General features: G+C 43.6%; 1 protein-coding gene across 5 annotated transcripts in view; it reads left to right on the forward strand.

The window, feature by feature from the left end:
- Nucleotides 1-12,274, forward strand: part of PHACTR4 (phosphatase and actin regulator 4) — a 99,140-nt gene that overhangs the window by 74,802 nt on the left and 12,064 nt on the right. For 4 of the 5 annotated variants that reach the window (XM_079985993.1, XM_079985996.1, XM_079985992.1 and 1 more), the window contains 4 exons: nt 81-257; nt 954-1,034; nt 6,694-6,858; nt 8,906-9,286. In XM_079985993.1, the coding sequence (XP_079842119.1) occupies nt 81-257; nt 954-1,034; nt 6,694-6,858; nt 8,906-9,286 (804 nt within the window). The remainder of the gene's footprint in view (nt 1-80; nt 258-953; nt 1,035-6,693; nt 6,859-8,905; nt 9,287-12,274) is intronic. The other variant, XM_079985994.1, reaches the window with a different exon arrangement.

Genomic DNA, 12,274 nt, shown 5'->3' on the forward strand with positions numbered 1-12,274 from the left:
AGAACAAGAGAGACAGTTTTTCTTTATTTCTATCTCCACTGTAGAGGTAATTAATTTTTCTGTATTTCCTTTCTGTGTAGCTGAGGAGGTGGATCAGCCATCACAAGATGCTGGAATGGGGGCTGATGTTCTGGAATCTGGTGACACGACACCTCCTTCCAAGAGAAAAAGCAAGTTTTCAGGTTTTGGCAAGATCTTTAAACCTTGGAAGTGGAGAAAAAAGAAAAGCAGTGGCAAGTTTAAGGAGACTTCGGAAGGTAATACACTAAACTTTTGTATCCCCTTCTTCCCAAGCCTATGAGGGTTCTTTGCGATGGAATGGATTTGTCCTTCTTGGGTCCCACCTTTCTCAGCTGCTTTTGCAAAATTCCAGAATTGGCCTGTATCAAATCTTAAACTTAAATTTAAGAAGTAATCTACACTCATGCAAGGGAACAGCTGTTTCTGCAACTGTCTCTCTCAAGTTGTACTTCATCACATAATGGTCGTGGAGGCCCCTAAGTGTTTGGAGAAGGCTGGTGGTGATGGTGGTGGTGGAATGGAGCTGTAAAAGATGTCATACACAGTGATGTGGGATGAAAAATGTTCGTTTTCACAAATTTAGGGAAACCCTCAAAACTGGTCAAACATTAGGGACTGAAGCCTTGAACAAGGCACAACCACAGACAGAGGTTCTCTTGAAAAGATGTTTGGGAAATACTTTTCTTAAAAGTAAAGGCTATGTGCTTTTAGCAATAAGATGCTGCTAGCCCCTTTTCTTGCAGAGATATGGTTTGGGGGAAATAGTTTGTGTCCCTCCTAGTGTTTTAGATAAGCACAAACAGTCTGGACTCTCTAGTAGTTTAACATTCAGCCCTAAAAAAAACAGTCACTTAGGCCAGGATTTTTTTTTTCAAAATCTCCGACTTGCCCTGTATTCTGAGTGCTGGTTTTTTTCTCCAATGTAATGTCAGTTTTAGAACGAAAGATTTCAATGCGAAAGCCAAGAGAGGAGCTCATTAAAAGAGGGGTTCTGTTGGAAGATCTTGAACAGGGTGAGTTTACCCGTCTTCCTTTGTCCACCCTACACTGCCCATTCTGACTCTCCAGTAAACCTCACCTCTGGGATTCCATGCCTGTGTGCAGCCCCCCACCCTGTCATTTCCGCCCCCACCCCACCCCCATCAGTTACATGTGATTCTTTCTCCTTGTTCTGCCTTCTAAACTTTTCACACTATGGACATTGCTCATTCTTGGAGGTGAACAGCTGTTTTATTTTGTTCCCTTCCCCAAAGGGACTCAGTGTGACATTTTAGCCCCAACCACATTCCTATGAAGTAGTTTAGCTTGGGAGGCTGTGTCTTGCCAAAGTTCACGTAGTGAGCTCTGTAGTAAAGGTTTTCTCTTGGATTTCATGTGCATATGGTAAAGAGAAAGAAGCATAGCCTAGTGGCTTTGCATAAAGAAGGTCCCAGGTTCAATGCCGAAAATCTGCAGGTAAGTCTGGGCAAAAGGAGCATGTATCAATGCTCAACAGAAGTGTGGGCGGGATGGGGAGTTTGAAACTCTGGAATAGCTCCTGCCAGTCAGTGTAGGACATACTAAGCTAGATGGATCACCAAGCAGGAATATCAGGCAGCTTCTTATATTCTAAAGCAGATGCTCAGACAAGTCCCTGCTTAAGTGTGGCTGCTTGGCTACGGCATGGCAATAATTGGTTGTCGTTTTACTAGAGGCAGGAAGGTCTGAAACAAATTGGAGTACAAATAACTCGGACTTCCTCCCCTCTAGGCTAGGCTGAAGGACAGTCCCAGGAGGGGGGCTAAGCAAAGTCGTGTTCTGGGAGTCTTTTTCTCATGCTTGCAGATCTTTGTCTCTCATCTGCCATGATTTTTACACTAAAAAAAACTTGTGCAGACCAATACATCACCTTGAACACAGCTTCCCTAACGCCACTGCACCTCACCCTTGCAGTCTTCTGCAGGAAAAAGTTCAGGCTGGCTAAGCTCAGTGTGTTGTTTTCCTCCAGCTAGGAAGTGTACTCCTCTGCATTGTGCTGGTGGGGAAAGACACCCTGTTCTGAGCTATGGGGAATTTTGCAAGAAGCAAGCTGGACACATTTTTTGCATGCAGTCAAACCATTAAACTGAACCGTACCCTGTAGAGGCCTTAGCATAATAGTTAATCCAGCCCTGCCCACAGGAAAAGATAGCAAAGGAAATACCCTTTCCTCTTAGGTTCTCAATAGAATGAGAGCTTAGTCCCCCTTCCCTTCCTAGCCCTCCCCTCTGACTCTAAAAGAGATGGGTGGAGGGGAAGAAAGATAACATCAGCTTTGCTGTTGGAACAGAGTCTGCTGATTCTGGTTGTTTTGCTCTCAGCCCTGCCGTAGAGACACTTGAGTGCCTAGGCAACAGCTGGCTAATTGTAAGTGGGAGCCACAGAAGACCAGTTTCCTTTTTACTTCATATCCACATAATCTCTTATCCTCCTGCACCACAGAGTGTCCTCTGGTAATCCTGTTTGAGGAGGATAATAGCTGTAGAAGGGGAACAACGATTTTAGTGGAATTTCTAAATTTTTAGAATGAGTCTTCTTATATCTTGATGGGTGGTTGAAAGTAACTTTGAACCTCTACAATTTAGAGTTAAGAACAGTATAGCTGCTTGGCAGATTTGTTTCAATCCCCTTGTTTTAGGGACTAATTTTTCTATTGAAGCAATAAACTCTTTCTCTGTGAGTGTTTTTTAGAAAGAGAGACAGCAACATGCTTTTGAAGCCCTCCCAGCTGGCAAAAATAAAACCTAGGCCGCTTTCTCCAACTTGGTGTCCTCCAGATGTTGTTGGCTTACAACTTCCATTTAGTTATTTAAGTATTTAGAATCATAGAATTATAGAGTTGGAAGAGACCTCAAGGGTCATCTAGTCCAACCCCTTGCAATGCAGGAATCTCAGCTAAAGCATCCATGACAGGTGGCCACCCAAGCTCTTCTTTAAAACCTCCAGTGAAGGAGAGTCCATCACCTTTATATATAGCCCTCTCACAAAACATCAGGGTGGCATACAGTAACATTTAAAAAGTTTAAAAAGCAATGCAGAACAGTTTTTTAAATGACTCACTACACATCCCTGACCAGTGGGCATCCTGATTGGGGCTAATGGAGGTCAGAGTCTGCCAACAACTAGAGGGCATCAGGTTGCAGAAAGCTGGACTGTAATGAGTGAGCTTGAAGCAGCTTGTGCTTCCTGCCTGTCCCTTGGAGAACTTTAATTCCAGATGTGGGTTCTGTGGACATTCACACAAATTCAGAGGTGGGAGGGTGTTTGTGCTCCTTCCTACCTTGAGCTTATCTTCCAGATCCTTTGCCTAGTTACTGCTATGCTCCTTTATCCCATTCATATAGGTTTTAGTCTTCAAAGAACATATTTCATTGCATCTACCATCCCTCACAAAAACGACTTGTTTCTTCACTCTCTCTCATCAGCTTTCAGTTTTAGAAGCCATCATATTTCAGAGGCTTTTTGCTTTGCCTTTGTATGGCATTGCATCAAAAGCCATTGCCTTTATATGTTGCCAGGATAATTGTATGAACTTCTGGCTTAATTTCCTCCTTAAACTGAAGCATGCTGAGAAATTGGAAGCAGAAAAAAGTACCGGGGGGGGTGTGGTGTGGTGGAAAAGCCCAAATCAACCCCCACAGAAAACCAAAAACCCGGAACAGTATATGACAAAAATTGTTGCTAATTAATGGTATGTATACCTGTTGATTGAGCAACTGATGTTTGCAAGGTTCAAGGGTACATTGGTGTAATGTGATAAGTACATTGAGAGATAAAGCTGAACTACGGCAGACAATTTTAAAACATTTAAAATCTTCCAGGCACAAACGATGTCAAATGGGCTTTTTTTCCCTTGAACTTATCGTAGTTTTGGGTTTTTTTAAGCGAACCACAACAACTCACTCCCAGTTGCCCAAAGTAAACCAAACTTGGAACAAATTGAGTCAAGAGGTAAATCGGAAGTAGAGTAAGAAGAGGAGCCCCTTGAGAACTGGGGGCTTGTTTCTGCCGTTGCTCGGTCGCTGACATAATTAGACAGTATAAGATCCAAGAAAGAGGCAAATAGAACAGTGCTCCAAAAAGTAATATATCGCTTGTCATTAGAGGGAATGACTGATGCTTTATTATTCCTCTCCCTCTTTACTGCTTCTTTGAAATGTATTTTTCTGGCTTGGGGTATGTGCAAAATTCTTGCGTGAGTTTCGGCTATTATTATTTTTTAAGTGCAGGAAGGAGATCTTACCAAGTGCAAAAGTTGCCGCTAGGGAAAAAAAAAAACCTCCTCATACTGGCAGAGAATGAATGTGGTGACTTTCACATACCGTATTTTTTGCTCTATAAGACTCACTTTTTCCCTCCTAAAAAGTAAGGGGAAATGTGTGTGCATCTTATGGAGCGAATGCAGGCTGCACAGCTATCCCAGAAGCCAGAACAGCAAGAGGGATTGCTGCTTTCACTGTGCAGCGATCCCTCTTGCTGTTCTGGCTTCTAAGATTCAGAGTATTTTTTTTTTCTTGGTTTTCCTCCTCCAAAAACTAGGTGCATCTTGTGGTCTGGTGCGTCTTATAGAGCGAAAAATACGGTATATTATGGCCAGGGAGGGAAGGATTAAACCTTCCTTCCCCATGCAGTGCAATCTTGATGACAATTGGGCTCCTTTTTAAAAATACACAATGTTAATGTCAACGTGTAGTTAGGCTGTTGGGGCTGCAGGTGATTTTCTTGGATACTCTCCAAAGTGGAAAAGGTAGCACTGATATGAGTGGCGAGCCTTCTGCTGCTGTAGCAAAGGCCCGATGTTGCCACCCTCTGGATCTGGCCTTGCCCTGGGCTGCTACACCAAATGCTGACAGTGCAGGAAGAATTAAGCACAATACATGAGATGTGGAGCATTATTTATTCAAGTCTCTCTCTATATCACTTCCTAGCACAACCCTCAGGGTGCTTTCATTAAGAATACCGTGTTAAAAGGACCTGCAACACAGGGCCCTGGCAGATGTGTATGCAGCAATGCAGGAACAGGTGCTCTTGGGGTGCAGTTCTATGTCATTGGATGTAAAAAATTGTGACTTTATGAGTTGGCAAAGCAATTGAGCAAACTTGTTCCCTCCAAACCAGAATAAGATTAAGTATTTTTTCTAGTCAGTGTTGTGTGACTGTGCATTCAAGGTCTTGCACTTCTTTCCCTGCCCCCCCTCCCTGGTTTGACTTATTTTTAAGAGGTGTTTTTTTTAAGAGTGGCTACAAAATAGAGAAGCATTGTTGCCTGTACATTTGAAGTTCAAGAGCTGCAAAGTTTACATTTCTTCAGCAGTTTCTTTTAGCATTTCCCTTTGCTCCCCCATCTCCTCTCACAGTGCAAAATAAATATTGAACTTGGATGCAAAGGTCTTCTATGCATATTTTTTTTTTTGCCAAGTCTACGTATGTAATAAATAGAAAACATTTTTCTAGAAACAGAGCAGGTTACACACCCCTTTAATTTGGATTGAAATATTGCCTGTAACTTAAAAGTTTCCATGTTTTATCAAACCAACCAGTAAGAGGTGGCAGGTGCTTGCCTTTTGATCTATCCACTACTTGCTGATTAGACCCCATTAATAAGAAAAGATTAGATACTTGGTAAGACTCTTGTGGATTTGTGCACAAATGCTTGAACCTTGACACAAATAGATCAATTAAAAATAAATAATGCTTTATATTTGTATCTTGGACCACTTTGATGTTATAACCAATAGGATGCATCCTGCTAGCTTTGTATTTAACTATGTTCTAATCAGAGTAGGCCTATTTAAATCAATGAACCCAAGTTAGCCATGTTCATTAATTTCGATGGGTCTACTCTGAGTATAGCTAACATTGGATGCCACCTTTTGTCTTAAATTCTCTTTGAATCATAGATCTTTATTGTAGCTATCCAGTAGACTCTTTGTTCTTTTCTAATGAGAATAACACTAACAGGGAAAGCTTTGGACTCCAGTTGTTGAACTCAGACAGTGGGGAAAAGCCTCCCACCTTTGTCAAGGCTAGAGGCACCTTATGAATTCTTTGGGGTTGCTTGCTGCTGTCTCTTGAGTTTCTCTGGTGTTTAATTAGAATAGAAAGCTCCTAGGCTGTATAGCTCCATCAGTTGCAGTGTGACTGCATTCCTCTGTAAGCTTCCCATGTCAGGTCTAAATAAATAGGGCCCTCAGCCTTTTGACTGTGTTGAAGAAAAATGTGCTCGAAAATGAGAAGGGCTGCCCCAGCTGCTATACTTGGGATTCCCCCACCTGTGTCATGACAAATGGACCAGATGTTATTTTACCTTAACAACGCCACTCATCAATCCTTTTTACTTGAAGGTGTTATCACAGAATCATAGAATTGTAGAGTTGGAAGGGAGCTCAAGGGTAATCTAGTCCAACCCCTTGCAATGCAGGAGTCTCAGCTAAGGCCTATTCAAAGGTGCCTTCTTTCTTTAAATCCCAGCCACCAATATTTAATCCTCAGCCACCACCTGCAGACTTGGTGTTTTTCTGGCAGGCTTGTTGCTACATGGTATGTGCACCTTTTCCTTCCTGGCCAATTTTCTGCCTCAGTCTTCAGGCCTGTCTGTGCTTTCCTTAACTCTTATTTATTTATTTAATCTATCTCCCCCCACAACCAAAACAGATGAGGAGGAGCCAGACAAACTCAGCCACGATGCCTTGAAAAATGGACACACTATCCCCATTGACGGTTCTGGGATTGTCAGCCTTGCACACCTGGAGGAAGAGACTGGAAAAAGAACAAGCCTTAAGAAGCCTGTTCCATTAGAGGAGCTGAAGAAATCACAAGGTGAGAAACTGGGATGCAGGAGTGGTGGCTCTCTGAGAAGTGTTTTTCATTAACTATCAGGCTTTCACTGTGAAAATACCAGTTTTGGGTCTCTCCTGTGGAGCACACCCACCCATGAAGATTTCCTCATTCTCACACAAGTTTCTAACACAAGCGACTCACACCTTCACTTCCAGGGGGTTAGCCCCACCCAATTTATCTTTCTTATTATCAGACGTTCTGTTTCCTCCTGCCCACGCTTTGCTGCTGAGTGCCAGCCTTCACCTTGAACTCTAGTTTGGAAATTGGAAGAAACCTTTTAAGTTTCCTCCAACAAACAGCACATAAATAACTGCAAAGACTTTCCAATGCAGTTTCCCCACCCCTTTCCAGGGACAATTGTTTAATGCTTAAGCAGAATTCTTTGGAACTGTTGGGTGGAAACAGAGAACAGTGCATCGGATCCTCTTTGCAAAAACTCAGCACTTTCAGAATGCTCTTCAAGTCTGTGGTGCCATAAAGGCAGGGCTGGGGCAGGAGGTAGAAGTCCAGTGCTTCACTTAGCAGAATGAGCAGGAGGGTCCCCAAACGCAGGTCTGGCTAACTACATTCTGAAGAAATGAGCATTGCCATTTCAAGGGCTCCCTCAATAAAACAACTAAATCCAGAGTTTAAAATCACCTAATTCTATTGCTGTTTCATTGGGGAAGGGTCATAGGTCAGTGGTGGAACATCTGCCTTGCAAGCAGAAGATCCCCAGTTCAATCCCTGGCCTCTCCAGGTAGTGGTGGGAGAAACCCCATGTCTGAAACCCTGGAGAGCCACTTCCAGCCAGTGTAGACAATACTGAACTGGATGAACCAAAGATCTGAATCAGCTTAAGGTTGCTTCCTGTTTTCCGATAAGTGGAGGCACTTATTAGTTTAAGCCCTTTCCATCTCATTTGATGGCAGCTTACAAGCAAGTTTAATTTTGAACACAAAACCTAAAAACATTAAAAAAAATGTGTCATGTACAAACAGGCCACAAAACAGTTGGTGATGGCAGGGTGTGTGTTCATATATGCATGTAGGGAGTGCCTGAAGGGATGCCTGGGATGCTATGAAGCGATCCTATCAATGGAGCAAAGCATAGCTAGGGTTAGCATATTATATAATACTACTCACTGTTTTTCATAAATGCTTAAATTTCAGGATATCCCTGCTAAGATTCTAAGTCAGGGATGGAGAAGCTTCAGGCCCTCCAGAAATTGATGGATTCCCTCTCCCATCATCCCCAGGCAACATAGCCAATGGTCAGGGATCATGGAGTCCAACAATCTATGGAGAGGCGCAGTTTCCTTGCTCTAAATACAGGAACTGGGAAACTGTTGCTGGTTTTGATCTGTATCACACACAGAGGCATGCAAGGTCTTAAACACTCTGCTGATGACTACTGATTGGCATGGCTGGCAGAAACCCGTATGGACTGTGGTATCTATGTAGTCTATGGTAGCTTTTTAGGCTCCCGGTGCTAGAGGTGTCATGGGTAGGAACCTGCAGCTGGTGTGCCCAATCAGGAGTGCAAAACATACTGTCTGGATATGCTCTTGGCTTGCAGCCATCCAAAGAGAGTGGTGTGAGGCACCTTAAGGCCAGCTGGTTTACAGTAGCCAATGCTTTTGTGGGCACTACTCTTTCCCCTCAGCCTGGTGGCTGCTAGATGCTTTGGTTGTGCTTGCTGGGGCTGGTGAGAGTTGGAATCCAAAATATCCGGAGGATACCAGGCGAGAAAGCTACATTAGAGGCAGAAGGTCCATGTTATATAGGAAGTAAGTTGTGGTCCAAACCTTCATACTCAGCAGAAAGATGAATTAGTCTCTAAGATGCCACAACCCTCTCCTTCACGTACGTAAGGAAGCTCAGGGTTTAGGTCAAGTGGGCAGATAACAGTACTTTTAAAAGGTTTGGCTCCCTTTAATGATGCTCCCTATAATGATCAAACAGAGAGCTACCCTGAGATGAGATGTTCTTTTCTAGGTATTGTCATAATGTCGCTGAAAACAAAAGCAAAATCTGTTTCATTGCAGGAACCTTGGACGGCCATCCCAATTCAGAAGTGGAGCACCACCACCTCCACCATGATTCCCATGCTCCTAAACAGCCTCTGCTTCCCCCGAAACGACCTTTGTCATCCTCCTCTCAGGAAACGAGCAACGTGCAGGCGAGGGATCTTGGCCCTCCCAGCAGCACCGCAAGGACTATGCCTCCCTCCACAGTTGCGGCTGCTACCAGCACAGCGAAAGGGGTCAATTTTTCCACTGCTCCCTCCCCAGCCCCTAGGACTGTGCCCTCTGCTTTCACAAATGCTCGCACTACTGCTGCTGCGAATGCTACCACGGCAGCACCAGCCAAGCAACCCCCTGTTCCACCTCCCAAGCCAATGAATAGGAATAGCAACCCTTTAATAGGTAAGTGGCTCTTCTTTGTGTATGCAATGTGCCTTGTTCCATCTCCAGGCCCTTCCTTGATTCTTACTGTAGTTGTAATTGATATGAGCTCAGTGTGGATGGGGCAAAGTCTGAAGAAAAAGCACCAAATATATATATATAATCACTCAGTTTTCCACATTTTTCTTTTGCTTTTTAATGTCTGTACTTGTCCTTAGATTAGCACATTTATTGTGGTATAAGTCTACAAGGGCTACTTCATCAAATGCATGAAGTGTTATGCTGAGATACAGGAAATAATTGTTTCACTCTTGTCTATTTGTTACCAATTGGGAGTGGATCATGGCACACACGCTCTGGATCTTTTATTTTTTTGAATGGATCTGGTTTGCATTCACGCTCTACACACTCTCTTATTCCTTTCTCTTGCTTTGCTAGGCCTCCTGATGCCACTTTCCTTTCTTCTTATACCTCTGTTGTAAGTATCTTAGGAGACTTTTCCAAAGACACAGCACTAGAACTTGGAGCATATAATAAAGAAGTTTGCATGTAAGAGAGAAAGAGACAGAGAGGCAATCCTAAACTCTCAAGCCTCTGTGCTTTAATAGGTTACCCTCCTGGGCAACATCAAGAATAAGATATATCTTTAATTGGCTGTGGAGTTTGCTGTTCTTTTGGCATGGCCACCGTGAGCAGGACTGTTCTGTGACTTAGACTCTTAACTGTCCTACCTTTTCTGCAATGCTTCTGGTAACTCATTCCCATTCCAAACAGCAAGGATTCATTGCATAAGCCTGTGGAAATGTGCCGTGTACACAGCACAGCTCATCGCAGGCCAAGCGTGAACATGTAGTAAGACAGTACTGCATGCATGTAGGTGTGTGTACTTGTGTAGTGTTCATCCTGCAAGTCTACAGCTGTTCATGGGATTTCTAGCTGTTCCTCCCCTCTAGATGCTGGTCAGGTTTTAGAACTCTTTGTTCTCTGAAGCAAAGCTTTTTTTGTGGTCGCTTCATATATTGTAAAGGATAGGTGGGGAATATGTGGCCCAAGCCAGTGCTGTATTTCCCAATGTGTCTCTTAACACAGTTCAAAGGTATATCAACAAAGCCACTCACCTGAGCTGTTTAGAAATGGAATGCCATGAAGGAAGAAAGGCAAGGGAATGTAACCAACAAGAGCAGGTTGCCATAAGCTTTTTGGAAAGAATGTCTGTAGCACTCACAGCCTGGCAGTATATAGGGAAGGGCTATGTAACACCTGCGGTTTGAGGGTGTGGGGAGAAGGAGGGGTGAAACGTAAACAGATCTTCCAAGACTGCACCTGTTCCTGCTCACCTGCTGAGAATTCGCAGTGGGAGTGTGTGGTAGATTTCACAATCCTACTCTGAACGCACATGTACTCACATTGTAAGGCGTAGTGTGCCTTTTGTTTCTGACAAACAAGGTAATGATAGCAGGAAATTCTATACTGTATCGCTTGCGGAGCCCTACCTTACAATCTTATATGAAGGGAAGAGCTTAAATATAAAGCGATGAGAAGGGACTTGGCCAGATAGCACCTGGGATTGTGTGTGTGTGTGTGTGTGTGTGTGTGTGTTGGGGGATGCATGGAAGCAGAACGTCAGAGACAGAAATAGATTGGTCTGTAGGTATAGTTTTGATCAGGCTTCCTGAAGCATGTGACTCTCCAGATGTTGTTAGACTCCAGCTTCTAACACCCCAGCCCATTGGTCATGCTGACCAGGACCGAAAACAGTGGGAGTCTAGCGACATCTAGAAGGCATGAAGTTTGGGGCGACTGACTCAGCTAATACAAAGAGGACTCGCCTCATCCCCTGGAAATAAACATGGCACTCTTGTGGATAAAACTCTAGGGAACAAAAACACTCTTTACTAAAACCAGAAACCAGAGCCATCAGACAACACAGTAAGCAAGGAAGTGACCCAGCTTCCCATGTTAATATGAAGTATGTAGGCATCCATGTGAGAATATTGATGTGGTGAATCAGGTGTGTATGAAATCTTCTGGTTAAGTCAATGCATATGTAAAGGGAGGGGGGGTACGGGAGTAGTAGGGTGTAGTCTGTCCTTCCCCTAGAACCTGTTTGGGCTGCCACAGGGAGGAACATGTCACAATTTGAGCTTTTGCTATAGAGCTTGATGTGATCAAGAAAGCCCCAGGAGAGGCAGAAAACAAAGGGCTAAGATAATATTTATGAATGAATGATGAGCAGGGATTAAATCCTGCAGCCTTGACTGCATTATCTTGTTCCCTGCTCTCACATCCAGTGTCGAATTATATCCCGTCATCCTGCCCATCAGCTGATGTAACAAGGCACTTCAGTTGATGGGCGGGTGGATGTGGTTTGGGGAAAACAGCAATTGTGGGCCAATATTGGACCTGTTGTGGGCCAAAATTGGCCTGTGGACTGGAAATTACCTTGCTGTAGAATAATAGGTAAAAATCCAGTATTCCGTGTATGCGTGTGATCTAAAGCTGTCATTTTTCTATACAAGGTTGTTGCTTTCTCTTAATTTTTTGAGATGGGGGTAAGTTGAGGAACTGAGGCTGAGAGAGTGACATCCCAAAATTATAACAGGGGTTTGATCACAGATCTAAATCTAATGGTTATTATTATTTATTAAATGCCTTTACACCCCACTTTTTAAGAGTAAAACTGTCACATTGCAGCTTAGCTGTTTTGGCTGGGGCTGTAGTCCAAAACAGCTGGAGAGCACCAAGTTGGGGAAGGCCACGATTTCCTTAACAAACCACAAGTTTATCAGGAGATTCCCCACAGATGATCAAAGAAACCATAGCCTGTATCTCCAAAGTTTCTTTTGTTTTCCAGCTTGTGGCTTTATAGTTGAGTGAGCATCTGGGTCAGATGTGGGAAACCTTTGGCCCTCTGGATGTTTCTGAAATACATCTCCCATCAACTCTAGCAGGCATGGCCAGTGACTAGGCATGATGGGGGTTATAGTTCAGCAGCATCCAGAGGGCCAG

This window comes from Podarcis cretensis (genome assembly GCF_951804945.1).
Source record: "Podarcis cretensis genome assembly, chromosome: 8".
Classification (NCBI taxonomy): Eukaryota; Metazoa; Chordata; class Lepidosauria; order Squamata; family Lacertidae; genus Podarcis; species Podarcis cretensis.